The sequence below is a fragment of the Botrytis sinoallii genome (genome assembly GCF_014898435.1).
Source record: "Botrytis sinoallii strain Bc 23 chromosome Unknown BSIN_004, whole genome shotgun sequence".
Lineage (NCBI taxonomy): Eukaryota > Fungi > Ascomycota > Leotiomycetes > Helotiales > Sclerotiniaceae > Botrytis > Botrytis sinoallii.
Window position 1 is genome coordinate 761624 of NW_024066031.1, and position 20794 is coordinate 782417.

Sequence of the window (20794 nt, forward strand, 5' to 3'; positions counted from 1 at the left end):
CCTGAACGCTGATCCCCGCAACCAACGCCCATTTACGTCAGACGTCTAGAATCCTGAATATTGACTACTGGTGAGCTGGTATAACAGGAAACAAAGCAAAGCAAATCAAAGCAACATAAAACACAATTTTAATATATTCGAGATCGGATTCCTCTTGATTTCGAATAAGACAAGACCAACAGTGTTTTGGTGACGATATCGATCGAAAAACACCATCGATACTTGAAATCCATTTGATACATTCGCGAGGTATATTAAGATGATCTTCTTCCCGTCATTTATACCGTCTTTTCCTTTTCTTTGCTAAGTTTCCGCATGCGTACCACACCAACTACTCATTCATTTATATCATCAACAATTCAAGCACTGCTAATATCCATCTGCGATTCTAGTATCCAGTCCTCGCCTGCAACATGGCGCTCATACAGACTGCATTTATATGGGTTGCGTATGCCGTTGCTGTAGGCATCGTAGCTCTAATAGCAGCTATTTTTACCTATACGTATCAAACACCACGCGACCGCTCAGCTCTGGTTTCTACCGTCACGATTATCACATTGACCTCCCTATTGGCAACGGTTCTACTTCTTCCTGTTGATATTGCTCTTGTCAGCTCGACGACCTCGAAGCTTGGTGCAAAGAAAGACTGGGCAACTCCCGAGACTGTCCACAACATCCTCCTAACTCTAAAAATTGTTTACTATGCATTATACAGCTTGGATGCCGTTCTATGCCTTCTTGTTATCCCATTCACATACTTCTTTTACGAAGAATACGATGAAATCGATTCGGAGGAAGGCACGCAGACATTCGGCCAGAGATTCCTCAGTGCCGCAAAGTACACACTATTTTTTGTTGTCCTGGTCGTGATTTTGTTCTTGGTTGGATTTTTTGTACCTGTCGCAAAGAATCGTGGATCCGATATGGATCTAGACTACTTCAAACGTCTTTTGGCTGAGAACCACGGAGAGCGTGCCTTAACTTTCGCATTGGGCCTATTGATTTCATTGGGCACGTTGTTATACATACTTTACACATCTGTTGGATTGGCATTGTTACCCATATCTTTCATCAAATCTTCACCTTCAATCAGCGCGCCACAGCTTTCAGAAACAACAGCATCAGCTCTAGAGCAAAACAGAGAACGACAACGTCAACTAGAGGGACGAAATGCTGGGAGAGATGGCGGATTGTCGGCTAAAGACCAGCGAGAATTGGAAGCCTTGCATCGTGAAGAGCGCACTCTGGTTAGACGAGAACGTCTAGCCGCAGAAGCTCGTGGAGAAGGGAAGAGCTTTATCGTGAGAGCATGGACCAAGACTTGCGCAATCTTCAGACCTCTCAAATTGATTGGAGGAATACTGCTTCTTATTCTCTCCCTGGTTATATGGGTTTCTATGCTCATTACAGGAATTGATAAGGCGAAAAACTCATTCTGTAAACAACATTGTGGTTACATTCTAGGAAGGTAAGATAATCTTGACCTGGTCCGTTGAAAGTTTTTGGCTAATTCATACCTAGTATCAATATCTTCCAGCCGATCAATTGGATTTTCGTCAAGTCATCTATAGTCTTCCCAATTGACTATGTCTTGATGGCACTATTAGTCCTATTCCTCTTCAGTAGTTCAGTCACAGGAATCGCCGCTATCGGTCTTCGATTCTTATGGGTAAAACTATTTGAAATACGAAAGGGACATACCTCTCCACAAGCTCTCCTCATGGCGACCGTCATGTTAACTTTGATCATACTCGCGATAAATTACTCAATCGCCATGTTAATAGCACCACAATACGCAATTTATGGTGCCCAAACATTCTGCGCCAACCCTACTAAATTTCCTGGCGACCAACCAGATTGTAGCAACCACCCAGAGTTGATCAAAACATGCAGTGAGCTTTCTTCGGGCGAGGGTGCCGAAAAGGTCTGCACACCTAGCGTTGTGTCTACTTTCCTCAATAGAGTTACCGTCAACTTCCCATTCTTCGGTGCTCTTGCATTTTGGGCTCAATTTGTCTTCCTCGCAATCTTTTTGATCGTCTTCGTTACGGCATTGTTCCGAACTCCCAAATTGGACCTTAGCGAGATTGATGAAGATGCTGAGGCTGATGAGGAAGAAGGCCTTCTTGCTAGTACTGGTAGGAGATTCGGTGCCACGTGGCAAGATATCCGTGGCAAAACGAAGAATACTAGTAGTGGTGCTGCTGGTCGAGGAATTCGCGGTGATGACGATCATAACGACGATTAGTTCTCTACCACGACCTCAATCTTTTCTTTCTGAAATTGCAATCTTCTTATTTTGGATCCATGGATGGTTGGTCGGGTGGGTGGCGGATGGCGGATGGATCTGGACAAGATTGGAAAAAAGGACGGAGTTGATTTAGGGATTTGCATCTTGTATAGTATACACGCGATTGGTTTGAGGATTTTGTTTTTCAGTTCTGCACTGCGTATATGTGAACTCGGTAATACGTGAGGGGAAATGCATGTCTTTCGAATTCTCAAACGATTGCAATTAATGCCGCCAATCGAGAAATTGGTAGGACGAGGGTATGGTCCCGGCGGTATGGTAGCAGGAAGGGGGACGGGATTGTTTTTAGCACACTGCAACAGCAAAATTTAATTGTTTATATTCACTCATTCCGTGGCGACTGAAACGTCTCCAGTCATTGATCGTGTGTGAAGGTTGACCACAGCCTATCCTAATTCCAATCATAAAGCTCCAGAGCATAAAGCCTTATGTCCTACCTACAGCTGCAAATTTGTTTCGCCTGCTTGATTCGTTTGTCCATCTGATGTTTTCCCTTGCCCCTTCTATCTGTTTATATTCAGCATCAGCATCAGCATTATCTTCGTCTCAATATCCAGATGATTTGTTATTGTAAAAATTGTATTTTCATAAATAAACAGCACATTTACAAAAATGAGATATTTAAACCAACCAGCTTGTTCATCTATCCTAATAATAAGTCTGTTCAACTCCGTGTAAATATCTGCAGCTGCAAAAAATGTATTGACTTTGATCAGTCAGCACGATGTCATAATCCGCTTGGTATGTTATGATTCTGGGCGATGGCTTATATTGCGTTCGTTGATATTTCAATTGAGATCTATATCATTCCAGCCTTATGACGGCAGCAATACCAGCTCTTCTTTAATTCAAAAGCGGGATGCACATCACTCATAAACAAGAATCTATATCAACAGCGTAACTGAAAACCCCCCATTTATCATTCTATCCCTCTCCCAACCCCAACCAACTAACCAGGACGTTCCCATTTCCGCCACTGATGTCTCTTAAACTCCCACCCGGCATCAACCCCCATATGTCCCTCCTTCCAACATCTCGCACAATACAAGTCTCCCTCACAACCCACACACTGAATCGTCGCATCATCTTGACAAATAATACACCACGTATCCATTTCCTCATCCGTATATTTCTTTAGTCCTCCAGCTTTCCCCTTCGACTCTTTCGCCACTTTAGCAACCGGTTTAGTAGTCGGTGCAGAAGGTAACCCAAGATCGTTAACAGTCGTAGAACCAAGACCCTTCAGCGCAGCCAATCTCGCAGTAATATCGTCTTCGAAATCGATCGATTTCCTGCTCGGTTCCGGGAGCGTGGAGGGTGCGGATGGGAGGGTAAAATTTGGTTCGGCATCGTCATCCTGCTTGTATTTGGGGAAAGATGAGAATTTTCCACCCGCATCCGCGTTCATGGCATTAGTTCCTTGGGAATCCTCTGCTTCGCTTTCATCCTCGGCTCCTCTCTCTAAGTTTACCTCATCCAACAGCCTGGCAACAATATCCTGCACTTCACGTGATTCGTCCTCTAAGCCCTCGATCTGTTTGGTGTTATTCCTAGGTTCCCCAGCCTCATCGTCATCTATGGCAAACACAGACATATCGAGACCACTAGTCAAGACATTAGTCTTCCGAGTCTTCTCCTCAGAAGAACCCTTTGATGTCTCTTCATCTGTAGCAACATCATCACGATCTGGCAAAGCTTTCTTAGCCTCATCAAGAAGTTTTTGAATATCATTCGGATCATCAGGATTCAACCACTCAGAACCAGATCCCAGTTCTGCTAGAAGGTCGTCCAAAGATTTATCCTCGTGGATATCATCTGAAAACAGGGGAACAGCATCACTTGACGTGGTTTGGTTGTAAAAACTGGATTGTTGTGAAGGCAATGTGGTGCTAGCGGGCGCGGATGCTTCACTGGTGCCAGATCTTGATGGTGTACCGTTTCGTAGGCTACGCAGTCTCTCAGACAAGTCTGCTTCGGGGGTCGACTCTTTTACAAAAACATTTAGTGGTGGACGACTGAGAGCTTAGCATGTGTTCATATATAGTTTGTATTGGTTTCTTGCTTACGGGGATGCGTCGAGCTGAATACTGGATTTCTTCAAAGCATTGAGCCGATTTAGTAGGTCATGGTCATAACTTGGAGGATCACTCATTTTCGAAAGATTGGTGATAGAACGATTTGGTGGTCAGAATTGTTGCATTGCAAGAAGCAGGAGCTTGGATCTATGTATTGATACCAGATTTATGAGGCGGCTGCAAGCCAGCCTTAGCTTATTTCTAATACCTATTGAATGAATATTCCCAGATCCACCTCTCAGACAAAATTCCCTAGGTAAATGCAAATATTCCGCCATTCTTTGCGCATTTACACTCCTTCGTACATCACACTTCTCCCAAGCGTTGTTCTGTATGATCTCAAGCCAAGTGCTGATACTGATGTAAAATTTTGAGCTAGAAATAACTGTCAGCACATCGAATTGAAATTGATTGCAAAGACAAATATTATGAAAGCTTTTCAGAACGGGTTTCTTCTCTCAGTATGCACTCTGCGTTTAATGTGAGGCACTCGACGAGCTGGGATTATTCAGGCCTCATGGCCCTTTGTCATCATAAAAGCGAGGGGAAATAATGAAAATGAAATGCTTGATGCATACCTGAAGAAAAGTGTATCGTGCGGATTTGACATGGACAATGAATTATATCACGCCAACATGAGATTCGTGACAAGAGTTGGCAACTACTACAATCAATAAGGGGCTCTCAAAGCTTGTGCATAACGATGTAGAGGTGAAAGCTTCAACATTATTTCAGAGAGAAGATTATGTCTCATCAAGACCAGCAATGTATACAAGAGAAATACATCGACAAGCCAAGGCAAGCCAAAGCAAGCCGAGAACCACAAATATAATTGCCAGCTCAGACTAAGGATGACGATACGAAAGTTTTCATCATTTTAGGTCGGTGACGCGAACAGATTGAAATAAATAATTACTGACCTTTTGAAATTAGGAAGCTATCATCGAAGCATTGACTAGAGTCAAGCTGTGGATTGCTCAAGAATCATCATAAGTGATCTTTCTTCTTTGCGGCGCTGAACTTGAGGCCTGGCTATTACCACCACTCTCATCATCGTCATACGCAAGAGACCCAATAGATTTCTCAACTTTATCCCACGTCCTCTTTCGTAAATCGGGCTTGACGTTTTGCTTAAACCAACCTTTCTCTTTGGCTTCTTGCGCTTTTTGTATTTTCTTCAATTCCTTTTTCGACTTTTTAATTGGTCGCACGGGTCCGATTGGCTCTGGATGCGAAAAACTTTCAGGAATCTCCCCATCTTCTTCCTCGGCCTCGACCTTTTCTGTACGGACGGTTCTTGGGGTTTCAGATTGAGGTTGCTCATTGCTAGTCTCATTGGACTCTGCAGCATGCCTGCGCTTTCGAAGAATGGCCTGGATTTCCGAATGTCGAAAGATTGCGATTTGTTCATCCGTCAAAGTTCTTTTGACTCCGTCAGGATAGTACCCAAGGCCGTCATCGTCAACCTCTTCTTCATAGTAATCCTCCACAGGACCCAAGAATTGTTGCGCGAAATGTTCAGTTGAAGTATCGCCAAGGTGAGCGGCATGGAAAGCTAAGAGATCATCCTAAAGTTTCATTAGCATTTTAGAAAGCAACATAGTAGATCATATGGACTAACCTGTGTAATCTCCGGCGCAGACATGGCGACGCGCAATATAGAGCGTGGTCGCGGGTGTTTGTGTGGTCATGTTGGTTGATGATGAGAAGCTTCAGCCTGGGATAGAGAAAGTTTTCGAAAATTTATGGTAGACTACGGTGACCGAATCACTCTAGCGTATAATCTAGCGCGAAAGCTGAGGACCCACAAACGAAACTGAGACATCAACGTGGGAGATCACATAAACATTTGCGCGGTCGGCCACCACCATTTCATTGTGCTGAATAGAAAGGGATTTCGAAACTTCTTCAAGTCACCTGCATGGTATGACATGACCCAGAGAATATTAAAACTTTCCAAGAAGGCGAGTATGGTTCAGCTTTTCTAAGGATATCCATGGTAATCTTACATTGCTTAAATGTTAAAGACCTCCTACGACCATCACAAAATTGTCACCGAGAGATACTTCAATTGAAACAATGAGATATGCAGAGAAGGAAAAGTATTTTACTGAAGCGAAATGTTTTCTCGCAATTGTGATTATGATCTGTACGATAGCTATTATTGCGATATATAAGCGAACAGGAGAGGGTATCTAACCAATATCCATCACAGCCAGTCCCTCATTGCGCCTCATGTCCCAGCCATATAGAGCAAAGATATGGCTTCTACAAAATCAAGTCTATGATTATAACATGTAAAAACGAAAAGCAAAGCGAGTAGTCACTCTCCGAATAGTTGAAGAGCCTGCTTGAATGCCTCGACAACTTTTATATCTGAAGGACAAGGTTTAGCATGGAAAAGAGAAGTGATTGTAGAGCGACTTACAATGCAGCTTCTTGTCTTCCAGTGACTTTTCCTGTATCTGTACATATCTTTCTCTTGTCTTCAAACTATAACAAAGTCAGTAGCTCCTTGCGAACGATCAATAAATGCAACTTGCCGTTTCCATGCCCTCCCATTGTCTCGTTCCGCCGCAGCCTCTGCCCAGATACCGAAAGCCTTCAAGTATCATTAGTTTTGGTAATACAAATCAGATCGAAGAACTAACGTCAGAAAGATGCTGGAACTCCTCAATCAAGCGGTTCTCGTCGTCGCTCAATTCCTGGATAGCCGTCGCGTAGCGTTGTTCAAATTCACTCCAGCTCTTCGGAGGAATGTCTCTCTTGGGATTCGGGGCATCTAGACTGATCATTGTCTCGTCTGACCCGGCTTCTGGTTCTACTTGCGGTGCCATATCTACATCATCTTCGCCAACATCATCGGCGTGGTTGTGATGCTGTAACACGTGTGACCTCTTGAGAGGGGAAGAGATTGGGGATTGCGTGGTAGGAGCTTGAATGCTGGGGGGATATTGCAGACTTGGACTAACACCTCGAATCTTTTGAGGTAGTTTAGAAGAAGGTGTGAGAGCTGGTGTATTTGGAGTACCTCTGGCGGCTGATTTCTCCGCGAGCTTTTCATTTACAATAGCCATAATTGGACGACGCGGGGTTTTTGGAGGAGAGTGGTTTACTTGAGACATCAGGAAATATGAATAATGATAATCGCTAAGAATGAGCTAAGAATCGGTTCACAAGGAAGCTTTGGCAGAAACGGAAGAACCAATGAAGCCGATAGTATTACCGTCGTAGCTGCCGTAATAGTGAGGTCAGCTTTTAAGTTCAACAGCCTTTGCAGTGGAGACAGCCTTGTTTGGGAAATGCGAAGCTGACGCCTGGTCATGTGGTTGACTAGATAAGCACTAGATAAGCAAGCGAGTCAAGATAAGGCGAGGCAATGAATCCATTGTTCTGAGGTCATTCAGCCTGACGTACCTTCATACACCCCCGTACCTAATTGCTCGAATATATAACTACTCTTCAACTTCAAATGCTCTTTGATATATCCATAATTCATTGAGGTTCTTCCTATCAAATCTTTCTTGCATAGCACATTATGTATTACATGCCTCCCTAGAATAGACTAAACCTGCACCCTTTGATAGCTTAGAATTATTAACTACCTACATCATATCCTACAACTTCTCTACAACGAACCTTTATCAAAAGCTGCACGAGATGCAGTGTGATATATGTTTTCGAACAGGCGGACATAAACTGCCATTTCTTTGCCCCACGGATGCGCGCAACCAACTATACGAGCTTCGAGTACAAACCGCTGGCATTCACCTGGAAAAGGATGCGATTGATCGAGATATCAGCAGGCGCTACCCGCTACCCCTTTCAAAGGCGGGGAAATATAGTAATGAAGAATCTGCGGCTGTCACCCAGTCGAACTATGATGCGTTGGTTACTGAGCGGGAAAGAAGTATAGACCGCACGAATCAAATTATTGCTCATGCAGATGAGTTGAAAGCAAACCTGGAGCGAGCAAAGGAGGAGCGCAACAAGAAGAAGATTGCCAATGACCGCAGGAAGGCGGAACTTACATCGGCTTCAAAGGGAATTGAGGCTCGTAGGATCAAGCAGATAGAAGCAGTTGAGGGTTCCACTCAGCGGACGAAATACAGGTGGAACCAGACATATGACTTTATCGGGGAGTCCAGGGCTTATCTTTGTTATGAATCTGCCAATTTGTATGGGCTTCAAAGATTTAAAGGGAGCAATGGAGGAGATGAATATAGAATAGCTGGCGTCAACATAGTAGACCTGAGGTTGATGAACAGTATGTCCCCTTTTCCGTATACAGAAACAATGCTAATCATGGTCTGCAGCTGCAAGTCCAGCCCAAATATCTACCTCCTTGTCTCACATCGCGCATGTCCTCATGCTAGCTACTTATTATCTCGCTATTCGATTACCTGCAGAAATAACCCTTCCTCATCGCGATTATCCTCGTCCTACGATATTTTCTTTATCTTCCTCATACATGCATACCAATGTACCATTTCCTGGCGGAACCAGTTCATCAAGCAATAGTCCCTCCACCTCTCGCCATACCGAAAATACCTATCAACCTCGACCAAGACCCTTATGGATCAACAAGCCTCTTCCCATATTAGTGAACGAGGATTCAGTAGCCCATAGTTCCTTCCTCGAAGGGGCAATCCTTCTCGCTTACAATGTTGCCTGGCTGTGTAAAAGCCAAGGGGTTTCTGTAGGAGACAGTGATACCACAAGCTTTGAAGACATCTGTAACATAGGAAAGAATCTATGGAAATTGCTCATAGGCGATAAACCTCGTCTCCCGCCAAAGCCACGCTCCGAATCTCCCAGCCCTGCTCCACCCAAAAGCCTCGATTCCAAGGGGTACGTGGAAAGTGAAGACAAGAACACTCACAAACCTGGGCGCTCATCTATCGGATGGGCCAGTCATGGGTCTGCATTCTCATTCCTAGGGAGCGCAGAAGGTGCAGAGTTCATACGAGGTTTCAAGCTTCCACGTCCAAACCAAATGGCCGACATACTAAAGAATAAGCTCATGAGCGAAGTAGCAAATGCAGAATGGGAGCTTTTGAGCCAAGATGCGTGGGCAATAGAGGACGAAATGCGTAGCGATGGAGTTGTGGTGGGCGCTAGAAACGAGGGGCATGTGATTTTTGATACCAGCAAGGAGAGGGATTATACGGCTGGAATGCAGAGTTTTATGAGTATGAGAACAGTGATGGATGCAGTTGAAATGGTTGGCGAGGGGACTGGTATCAATGCGGTTATTGCTGAGAGGCTTCCATTTGGTCTTGCGAATGTTACTGATAAGGAGAGGAGAGAAAGAGAAAGGTATGTTAGAGCCAAAGCGGCTAAAGACAAAGACCAAGACAAGAAAACTGGAACGAGTGGGTGGACGAAATTGAAACCTAGAGGGTAGAGTAACATAATTAGGCTGCTAAATACCCCTATATATCTAATGCTTTTCTCACATATGAGATGAGGGTTCTTGAGTTGAGCATATGGGATGGGATAGGAGCATGGATGAGATCATGGATGAGATCATGGATTTGGATTTGGATACGGATACGGATATGAATTAGAAAGGGCTCAAATCATGATGTATTTCTCCTTCATATGAGCAAAGATAAGCGGTAGAAAGCTGATCTAGATTAGCACATACATGCATAACCCTGGAATGTAATTATATTGTAGAATACCAGAGCATACAATACTAGGCTACATCAACAATACACTACATTGAATGAATCCAGCCTACCGATCGAAACAACGGGATGGGAGAAGTCTGTTCTATGAATCCCAATACTAGTCCCTCATACCTACATAATGTATGATAATTGAAATGATATATACCTATATAAATGCTGTGTATCCTGATTGAAAGCAACAGGAGTAGATACTTTACCATCTCATCTCAACCTCAGTATCGTGAATCTTACTTCGAAGGATCATAGCAGTCTCATCCGTCTGATCATCCCATATCGTTAAATCTCATCTCATCTGATCCCCTAACTACCTACCGAAAACTATCCGAGATCGCGTAATGCTCGAATTGTCATTTACAGAATGCCTACACACATATTAACCTCTCTCTTTCCAATCCTAACTTATTTTCTTCAACGACCCGACATTGTCATCAAAAACGCAATCGTAAATGGTAGAAATGTTCAATTCACGAGTACATTACATCACATCTACAACACTCATCTGCAACTTCTGTTATCCTCCCATCGAGTACCACTCGGTCTACGGTCAAGAGAATACTGGCTCATAAGGCTCGCCGGTCAATCAATCGTAGGTCTAGAGGAACATTCAAATATACCAAACCAGCACAGCCTTCATAATCATAATCATCGCCCACACCACCAACACCATAAAACCAACAGCCAACAACCAAACACCTATAAATCTCACGGCCATGCCCATCCAACCCAAAGTTCAATCAAAACCAGTTTTAACAGATACACACATCCGTACACACACATACACTTCCAAACTCACCAAGCGAAACCCCGATCCTAGAAACCCTCCATGCGTACTGCATACGTGAAGGAAGCGCCGGAAATCACCAACCCGTTTGTTTGTTCACGGAATTTCCAAACACCGGAACCTTATTCCTACTCTCCTCTGTGATCTTAGAAGTTGAATTATCTCTTGTACTCCGTAGTTGCAACTGCGAGAAACTTGATGATTGCGTCACAGCCTTACGTTTACAAATTCGTACTTCGTATCGTAGTCCAGTTTGTGATTAGTTAGTTGGCTACGCCGGCTCACCGGTACTTGCTCGGTTTGTTATTGGATGGTCGTAGGCATGGTCATTATATCTCCGTATCCAATCTTCCGTAGTGGAAAGTTAACCTCTGTCGTTTTTATTGGCTGTTGATTGTTGGGCTTCGATTTGATGATTCGAATGATTTTGATGTTTATATTTACATTAACATCTGCACTGCCTGCTGGGCCCTTTCGACCTTGGAAGCTATCACTAACAATTTTCACATTTTGACCACTGTAACGCATGTAGTGTTAGGTACTCCGTAGGTATCTACAGATAGATTACTCGTATGTACAGTAAAATATATATCACACCGATCCGGTACGAAGGTTGTAAGGATAAATAATGTAAACCCCACTTTTACTAAATCTTGCTGTTTTTATAGATTTTATTGCTGTTTTAAGCAATTTGAATAGATATTGAGCTGTTCCTTTCTAAAATTTAATATTTGAAGCTTTTACTTGCTTTTTATTAATTTTGATAATTTTTTAGTATTTGAAGTTTTTAAAGCTTTTTATAAATTCTAAATAGGTTTAGAATAAGAATTCGAATTTCAAATCCAATCGAATCTAATAATTTTGAATAAAACATAACTTTTACAATACCTACTTTTACTATCTAGAATTCATTATATAAATTTTCAACCAGTGATATGATTTGATTCGTTTAAAGGCCAAAGGTGGGGACACATTTAGGTGCATTTTATATTACTTATTACCCTTCCAACCTCCGTACATACATACGCCTTACATGACCGACCGGTACATCCGACCATGCTCCAGCACACCAATATCAGTATCCATTATCCATCACCCACCCAACACCCAACACCCATCCCATCCGCCCACAAACCAAACCTCCATTCCACGCTACCACACCATCTATCTCATCGACTATCCGCTACAGTATGTACCTAGCCCACCCACTCTCCAGCACCTAAACTAATCCATCGTACCGTACCAATTACACACCGGCCCTCCATCAAATATCAAACATCAAACACGCCGTCGAAATGCCACTTCACATGGGCATTCTCGACCGTCTTTTTAGTACCTATCGATGTAGGTACCGGTAGGTATGTGTGTATGGATCCCTTCCACATACTTACTGTACATACTTCCAAATCTAATTATCTACTACGGTACACCAGTGTATGGAGCCTAGAATTACAAAGAAAGGAAGAAGAAGAAAAAAAAATGGTTCTACGAGTGAGAAGAAGAGCTTGATGCAAATTCTTTTGAGGCTACTCGGTCGAATAGCTATTTAGCCAGTGGCCCGTTCAGATAAGTAGGTACTGGTGGTATACTCCGTACATTTAGAAATCCAGAATCCAGAATCTAGGTTCGATTGTAAAAACCCAGTCCGAGAATTTATTACTCCATGACCCTCTCCCTGCCTCTCTCGAGTCTCCATGCAACCGAGAAGAAGAAGAAAAGTAAAAGCAAATAAAAACTTGTAAAAGAGACTTCTGAGTACAGTACCTACTTACGGCCCAAGGGAAAAATTTGTTTACTACTTACTTACTTGCTTTGTATTTGTTTACATGTTTACAGGTTTACATGTGTACATCCCCAACTCGTTTCGACTTGCTCTAGAGTCCCGTTTCAGGAGCTCCAGCACTTGGACCTACCGCCATCGTCCTAACATTCAGAACTAAGAGCTTCTGAAACCCCGAGAGCGACGGGATGGATATGCAAATGAAAAGCAAAGCATGAGAAAAATGGATAGAATTCTCCCCCATTCTCATGAGAAACAGAGACACATCAAAACGCTGAAAATATCACAGAAATTTATATTTATATTTATTAATAGTGTCATGGAGAATCCAACCACCCAAAAATTTACACATTCTCCTATTCTAGAATCATCACAGCTCGACTCTGTAAAATCACTTGTACCACAAAAGATTCCTATGTGAAGAAGATATTTTCGGTTCTCTGTCTTGTCGTAATCAATACACTGCGGGGTTGGCAGCTAGATCTGGAAGTTCGAGACAGTCAAATTTGGGATGATTTCCAGATTTGCAGAGACGGTAATGAGAAGCTCTGGGAGAAACGAAAGAGTGCTTGCGTTGCCTGCCCGTATCTTGCTACCTACCTACCTGGGAAGTATGGTATCGGCAAAAGCACGGTGCGTTGGCCGGTGGTTGACAATCGCTGAGAATGGGAGAACCACCGGATATGACTTTAGGGAGCGACCCCCGTCGAACGATAATGCTCAAGGAGGATTTCGTCTGATACGATTCGATGCCTGTAGAGATGACTGCCGATTATGTTGTGTAAGCATCGAAAATTCTGTGCCTCGAATCATTGCTGGATGCTGCTGCAGCTTTTTGAAACTCTCGGTGTATTATTGATGTAAAAGAGAAATTTCTGCGCTGAAAATTCCGTATGGATCATGGTCTTTGGCCTTGTTTTTTTGGGTCCACGTTCTCTCATTCATCAGCGTGACGTCGCATTCGAGGCATTTCATTGTCATTCTGGAGCACAAAAAAATCTCTTCTGCATAAAGATAGTATGATGGACCACAATGCTTCATCCCTATAGGGCAAGAGATGATTCATTACCACATGCATAGTTATTGCATTACCACATGGTGATGATCACAGCCACCTGCACAAATTGTGATTTGGCAAGATGCTTTGATATGAACCTTGGAAACTTTAAGATAGGAGTCTGGACTGTGGACAGTGGACACGCAAACCATCATTTCCTCAAAAATTCTAGTGTCCGAAACAAACGGGATCGAATGGGATTTAAAGATTCTTCTTCAATTAGGTTAGAACTTAGAATCCTCCCGGATCCATAGCATCCATTCTTAGCATGTACGGCCCTATCCAAAATCAGTCCTTGAAGCGTTACCGATACCACTATACGTAGGCTGATTGCGCGCCGATTGGAATTTGGAAAACAACGGGATCATGTCTAATCTCTCAATCAATTTGCTCAAAAAGAAGGTCTCCGTGATTCCAATCAATTAGATGAAAAGATGCCTTCATGAAGCGATAAGTGTCATGTAAGCTATGATTAATTGAGTTGTATTGGGACAGACCTCCTACCGTGCTTGACACTTTGATTGTTGATCTGTGAGAAAGAAACAAGTGTGGATGCCGTGGCATTTTAACCCTGGAATAGCGTATTCGAGAAATAGTGGGAACCTGATTGGTCTGACCAATTATTGGTCGTCTTCCCCTTTTTTTCGGAGTAGTCTCCCAGGAACGCGTTTTTAGTGGACCACTATCCCCCGGCGTTGCTTGGGTTCATCTCAATCGAAGTCCCCTGCAGGCTGCACCTCATGGCTTGAAGTAAAATCTAAATGTTCCAGGGCTTCCTCCAATGACTCGGCTGACCTAAATCGTGGCCGGGTTGCCAAAGAAGTCCCAACTGCCCACAGGCACCCCCAGGAAATGATCGTCCCAATTTAAGATGACCTTTAATAAATAACCCTCCCGCTCTTCTCGTATCTCTCCTTCTCTCCTTCACCGTATTCAAGAAACTCGCCGTTCTCTCGTTCATTCAGTTCGACACACTCCTTTGTCAATCCAACCAACTGAGCAATACATCGCTCTCACACTCTTTAACAACAACGGCCTCTTACGATCAACCTCTTTAAATTCAAAGCATTATACCCATTAGCGAATACTTGACAGTTATCATTATCTCCGAAAATGCGTTACTCAACCACCGCGATTGTTTTGGCTGCCATGTCCATTGGCGAAGCCGTAGCTGGACCTACTCACGTTCACCGACACAAACATGAGAAGAAGGCGTAAGAATATCGCTCTGATGAATGTGAAGAGTGATTGCTAATCAGATGACAATAGTGCTGCCGTTGAAGATTGGACGGCATTGGACTGGGCCGAAATGGGCATCAACTGGTCATCCGCTTATGAAGCAGGCAAAGCCTCCAAGACTGCCGCCGCTGCTGCCGCTTCCACCGATTCTAGTTCTACTGTCGACAACCTCGCAGAGAACAAGGTTGCCGCCTACCACACTACTTCCGCATCAGTAGCTGCCAGCACCACCGCCGCTAGCTCATCTACAACAAGCTCTGCCAAGTCTAGCGCTACCTCTTCTTCCTCTTCCTCTCCTCTCAACAACATCGAGGACAACATCGAGGATTTGTTCGACGCGTTGGTTGGTGCTTCCAACAGCCGAACAACTTTCGGTTCTGTCGTAGCCGCCGCTGGAGGAACCACCGATTTCTACTACGGAAACTACGGTCATCCATATGGATCCAACGTCATCAAGGCCGACTCCTCAGCAAGTTACTCCTACACTGTTAACTTTGTCAACACCCAATCCAAGAAAATCACGGTCAACATCTGGAACAAAGTTGGTCCTGACATGCAACCGCTTTCCGGATCTGCTCTTGCACCAAAGAACACCACGCTCACCATCACTATCCCATCTGGTGGTTCCCAAAAGGTTGCCTTCGATGAGGACTCTCAAGTCGCTTGGGCTCAGGCCTGTAGTTCAACTGCCGCTTCAGGAGCCTTTGACACCACCTGGGGTGAAGCTCAATTCCTCAAGACTGGTTCCGGATACGATATGTCCGCCATCATGAACTCTGCTGGTAACAACTACAACATGACCATCACTAGTGAGGAAGCACCAGCCTGCACCAGTGATCCAACTCAAAACTATTGGTTGACTGCTACTGAGCCAATCGGTAACAGCGATGGCAGCTGTTACATCTCACAAAGCACTGCTACTTTGACAGTTATCATGGCTGGAACTATGTAAAGTGGAGGACTGGGCGTCAACTCTAACGAAGAAAACAAAAAAACCTCAACCTCGATATATAGTGTAATTTGGAAAGGCGAATTTGGTTCAAACCAAGTTTTGTAGGATAGCCTATTGGTGAAGCACAAGTGACTTCGCAAGACTTGGATTGGTGCAACAGCTTGGATCAAAGTAGTAGTTACTATAATGAAAAGGTTATTAGATATATCTTCACGGGATGGAGTAAGGAGACAGGATACCATTGGATACTTCCTTGCATTTACCAATTTATACATAATGTATGCATTTTTTGAAATTATCAGTCATTCAATTCACAACTTTTTTGTTTGATATTAATCTGCCCAAAATCTCCATGTGGTTTATTATTGTGTAAGTGAAGATCATGTGTCTGTTGTGTTTCTTGTGGGTCGGTATATTTTTTGTAGAGCAAAAGAAGTCGGGGTGGCTCGAACCTGAGATAATGATAACTCAGCAAGTCAATTTCCACGATGCTCCCAGCAACCACGGCACCGTGAAATCTGATAAGGGATGCGGGAGAGAATTAAGACAGATATCTTATCATTGGGCTGGTCTTCAAATCTGAGACATTCCTGATTCATAGCTCAGAGCGTTATATCGGAAGTATGGCGAGTATACGATGCTTGAAGTAATAGCAAATTCGAATACTCATGAAAGTAAGAAGAGTGTAGATGGGTAGATGGGTAGAACAGTCGAAGAGTAGAAGAGTACAAACAATGAGTAATGAATGGATAAGTGCTAATATTATTATATATAAGTAGTTACAAATTCTAATAACCCAACCGTTCATCGTGTTATACATACTCAGTAAGTCGGTCCTCAAATTACCTAGTGAGTGAGTACAAACAGTTTGATGTTCTATGTGACCGTTGATGTGTCGATTTCCTGTGATATCATTGGCTGTTTTTAACTTTCGGTTATGCATATGCAGGTACGAACGGCTTTGAGTTACCATGGCGGCTAATTTTGACAGTTTGATGTGATGTCAACCACTTGTGCCCTTGCTACATGTTCTCACCCTTCTGTTGCCGTTGCTGATATGATGGTGATGGTGATGGTGATGATTAAATTTGGGTTATTTTTAGTTATTTTTAGTTTTTTAAACCTCTCTATCAGCCTCACCCCAACCAAGTACGATTGTGACTACCCGTGGACACTTCAGCCCTCTTTCCTTCCTTCCTTCTTAAAAGCGTTGATCCTTCCTATAGATAACTTATAACTCCTAGCTAGACCGGCAGTCCGTTCTCAATTATTCCTTCCTCTCTTTACCACAACACAAACTCCCGTCAAACAGATTTGTCTTATCCACTTCACGATCCTTCTACTTCGCTGTCGGTTTCCTTTTTCATCTTATCAATTTTCTTCAACTGTCTCTCTCCCTCTCAAAACTAACCTAAGGTACCTCAATTCACGACTATTCATTCAGACTCAGACTTCACTCCAGACTCTCACTTCATTCTCACTTCAATTTGACTTCAACCACAATTTACCTTCATTTCGCTTTCAACCTCTTCTGCTTCACCTACATATTAACTATAGTCGCTCTTTTTGGGTACCTTTCTTCTGACGACTTACATGATTATTGATCTGCGGCGATTCACATTATTCACTCTCGACAGCCATTCACTCATCCATTGATTCATTCTATTTCACTATTCACGAAGGTTACGATCCAATCAAGAGGAATAAAATTACAGTCATACCAAGAAACTCACATCACACAATCTCCTCAATAATATATCTTTACGCCGTCGCAAATTTTTCAGCCCTCTTCATGACACGAGCCTCAAGACTTTGATCCAAATACTACCCTACCTTTCAAATAGAGACTCCAATCTGTCTCACGACCCGCAAGAATTACTTACTACCCATTTTTCTTATGCGAATGACAAAAAAAGAACCTTCTATTTTACCTCACAAGATCAATCATGCGCAGTAACATTTTGGCCACGGCCTACATTCTATCTTTAGCAGTATCCATTGTCAGTGGCTGCTCCGAGGTCTCTGGAAACTGGTTCTGCAATCCCGTGGATGCTATCTTGTACAGCAATGTCGGCGCACCAGGAACTTACAATCAAGTTACCGATATGTCCTCGGATGGAATTTGTTCTTCTACACCGAAGTCGTTTTCTGGTCCGCTTTCTCCATTAGACGAAGAAGTTTCATTTCACTTTCGGGGTAATTGCAAAAAACCCTAGTCTAGCTCTCAATACAATCTAACAAATGCTTTCAGGGCCTCTTCAGTTGAAGCAGTTCGCAGCATATACACCGGGCGCTACTGCTAGCAAGAAGAAACGTGAGGGATCGACCGCTAGACGCCGTCGCCATCTTCAGCATATTGATAAACATGCTAGGGCAGGCAATCAGGAGCGCGACAAGATCCACGCTACTATTGATGGACAACTTGTCTCGTGGGATAATAATTATCCCACCTCAGGTCTTGATGCTTTTAATAGTGGTGCGAAGACGGTTACTGCTACAATAAATGGTGAAATACAAACATGGATCAACAATTGGTTTGGACCAAGTACCATGACAATGGTGTCCCAAGCATCTACTACCGTACCTCAAAGTGTATCTGAAGGCGCGGCTACAAGCGAAGAGGCCCAGGAAACTTGTACGAAATTGAATTCCCCTCAACGAATTGATTATGTGGCTGACCTTTATACCTAGCTACCTCGATCATACCACCGACCAGCACAGCGTTGCCTCAGTCCCAAGCATTTACACATGTATCTGCTTCTCAACCCCAAGTATCCACGACTCCATCTGCCTCGGAGTCTCAAGTATCTGCAAGCACAACCAGCTCGGCCACAGCTATAGCATCTGGATCCTACAGCAGAATAGGTTATTATAATTCTGCAGAGCAGACACTTGATAACCTAGTATTTCTTGGAAATCAGTAAGTATGATCATTCTCCCCCGCTATATAATGTGCAATTCTACAGTACGACAAGCGGATAAACTTCTCCTGATGTTTTTCTCGCTTCTCATATCAATACCTAAGATCAATTGCTAACTGAGTCTGTCTTCATTAGTGGTGGTCAAGGCTCAGGCGTATTCGATGAAGCTTATGGTGCTTCACTTTCTTTCGTGAACAGCAGTGGCACAGGCGGTGCATCATCACCTCAAGTCCTCGCTGATGCCACCTTGCCATCAAATGAAGAGATCGTCGTGATGCTTGACGAAGAATGCAACAATGATTGCGGCTATGTGCGACCTGGATCCGTTGCTTACCGTGAGTTACTGTTTCATATATGAAGATTCTTCGTTACTGACACACCCGTAGATGGCTTCAATGGAGCGAACAAAGTGTTCCTCTTAGAATTCAGCATGCCGATAGATGGAAGAACTGGGTTCAATGGCGACATGCCCTCGGTTTGGATCCTCAACGCTCAGATTCCTCGAACAATTCAATATGGGAGTCCAAGTTGTTCATGTTGGGAGTCTGGTTGCGGTGAATTTGATATTGCAGAAGCCCTGAACAGTGGTTCGACATTCCTGAAGTCCACGCTTCACACGAACAAACCTGGGGGAGATTCAGACTATTTTGTACGGCCGACTACCAGCACAATGAAACTTGCCGTCGTATTCAGTTCTGCCACTTCAACTATACATATCCAGGTTCTTCCGACGAGCTACGAGTTCCCAACCGGTCTGACAACAGATGAAATTCAGAGCATCTGTGGTACGAGTACTGGAAGTCAACTCTCCGAATTTGCCATCTCCTAATCTTAAACTAGATCTGGAATTTTCGATTGGTTACGAAGAAAATTCCGCGGAGAGAATGATAAAAAAAAGTCTTTAGACTGGTGTTAGGAAGCAGGCGATAGTTTTGTTCATAAAATACCCTTCTATTCTTGTGTATGTTGACGTACCAATGAGAAGCTTTGACATCAGTAGGATAGTTCTATTGCATGGTGTCTTCCCAGTAACACTGGGGTGTGTGTCATGATATTCATAACCTTTTCCCAGACTATTGCAAAATTCCCGTGATACATGTAGTGTCTGAAGTGATACCTTGACTTTGATGTTGAGATACAAATTTGAGTCATACATACTTTTCTGTCTTTCCTCAGGTGTTTAACATCAATTGACTAGATAAATGATTTAGGTATATAGTATAGCTTGGTCCGGAGAGTCTAACTATAAAGCTTGATGTTTATATTATCTAGATGGTCTTGAGTAAGAGCTTATTAGGGTTTGGACTCTATTTTGACTATGACATTCTACTCATTTTTCTTTTTTTACATAACCACTAAATACAGAAGTTATTCTTAAATTTATTATAGGATGAGAAAACATAATAAAGTAAACTCCTATTTTATAGTGGTAGTAGTTGACCTATTAAAAAGTGTTTATTCAAAATCTGGAAAGTAATCAAGGAGAGAAAAGATATCGTAAAGCAGTATACGATGAAAATGCGTAAGAGATAGAGAAGAAGACCGAGAAACGGTTACGACATTCTCCTTCCAAGATATTCGCCTAATATAATATTCCCTTCCGAGTCACCAGAAGTAAGTCTTACGCCGCGTACTTCGGACCAACATCATATCTCATGGGCCATCACTTAGAACAACCCAGATGACTTAATTTTCTTATGAATTCCCATTCCGCTTTCCAATATTCCATACATATATATCGATTCAAGTAGACCTCGAGCCTTAACATCATCTTCTCCACTAGATCACTGCTTTCCCTTATAATACCACTCCATATCCTGCTTCGCGCCCTCTCGAGACTCAATTCTCTCACCCCAGAACTTCATCGTTTTCCATGCTTTCAATGCCAGCGGTGCAACCTCTTCATTCCCACATCGATTCATCTCTTCAAGTCTCTCCCTCCAAAATATCCACCTCGCTACACTCAATCCCGAACTCGGCAT

The 20794-nt window shown here is 43.2% G+C and overlaps 8 protein-coding genes across 8 annotated transcripts; 4 read left to right on the forward strand and 4 right to left on the reverse strand.

Moving 5' to 3' along the window:
* Positions 1-83: 83 nt before the first annotated feature.
* On the forward strand, positions 84-2735 carry EAF02_002739 (uncharacterized protein). Its single transcript, XM_038898787.1, has 3 exons — positions 84-249; positions 393-1468; positions 1522-2735. Exons 2-3 carry the CDS (start codon positions 414-416, stop codon positions 2246-2248), a joined length of 1782 nt encoding a protein of 593 aa, XP_038761075.1. The 5' UTR covers positions 84-249; positions 393-413; the 3' UTR covers positions 2249-2735.
* Positions 2736-2958: 223 nt separating this feature from the next.
* EAF02_002740 (uncharacterized protein) lies at positions 2959-4463 on the reverse strand (the record flags this gene model as incomplete). Its single annotated transcript, XM_038898788.1, has 2 exons — positions 2959-4326; positions 4378-4463. 2 exons carry the CDS (start codon positions 4461-4463, stop codon positions 3261-3263), a joined length of 1152 nt encoding a protein of 383 aa, XP_038761076.1. The 3' UTR covers positions 2959-3260.
* Positions 4464-4601: 138 nt separating this feature from the next.
* Positions 4602-6078, reverse strand: EAF02_002741 (uncharacterized protein). Its single transcript, XM_038898789.1, has 4 exons — positions 6008-6078; positions 5307-5954; positions 4965-5047; positions 4602-4761 (listed from the first exon to the last, which is right to left on the reverse strand). The coding sequence occupies exons 1-2, from the start codon at positions 6029-6031 to the stop codon at positions 5364-5366; spliced, it is 615 nt and encodes a 204-aa protein (XP_038761077.1). The 5' UTR covers positions 6032-6078; the 3' UTR covers positions 4602-4761; positions 4965-5047; positions 5307-5363.
* Positions 6079-6709: 631 nt separating this feature from the next.
* On the reverse strand, positions 6710-7511 carry EAF02_002742 (uncharacterized protein; the record flags this gene model as incomplete). The annotated part of the gene is made up of 4 exons (XM_038898790.1): positions 6710-6762; positions 6815-6879; positions 6930-6988; positions 7038-7511. The coding sequence occupies 4 exons, from the start codon at positions 7509-7511 to the stop codon at positions 6710-6712; spliced, it is 651 nt and encodes a 216-aa protein (XP_038761078.1).
* A 297-nt stretch (positions 7512-7808) lies between these two features.
* Positions 7809-10091, forward strand: EAF02_002743 (uncharacterized protein). Its single transcript, XM_038898791.1, has 2 exons — positions 7809-8653; positions 8703-10091. The coding sequence occupies exons 1-2, from the start codon at positions 8047-8049 to the stop codon at positions 9791-9793; spliced, it is 1698 nt and encodes a 565-aa protein (XP_038761079.1). The 5' UTR covers positions 7809-8046; the 3' UTR covers positions 9794-10091.
* Positions 10092-14813: 4722 nt separating this feature from the next.
* Positions 14814-15891, forward strand: EAF02_002744 (uncharacterized protein; the record flags this gene model as incomplete). The annotated part of the gene is made up of 2 exons (XM_038898792.1): positions 14814-14914; positions 14970-15891. 2 exons carry the CDS (start codon positions 14814-14816, stop codon positions 15889-15891), a joined length of 1023 nt encoding a protein of 340 aa, XP_038761080.1.
* Positions 15892-17837: 1946 nt separating this feature from the next.
* EAF02_002745 (uncharacterized protein) lies at positions 17838-19641 on the forward strand (the record flags this gene model as incomplete). Its single annotated transcript, XM_038898793.1, has 5 exons — positions 17838-18087; positions 18143-18526; positions 18583-18811; positions 18948-19147; positions 19199-19641. The coding sequence occupies 5 exons, from the start codon at positions 17838-17840 to the stop codon at positions 19639-19641; spliced, it is 1506 nt and encodes a 501-aa protein (XP_038761081.1).
* A 955-nt stretch (positions 19642-20596) lies between these two features.
* EAF02_002746 (uncharacterized protein) lies at positions 20597-20794 on the reverse strand (the record flags this gene model as incomplete). The annotated part of the gene is made up of 1 exon (XM_038898794.1): positions 20597-20794. The coding sequence occupies one exon, from the start codon at positions 20792-20794 to the stop codon at positions 20597-20599; it is 198 nt and encodes a 65-aa protein (XP_038761082.1).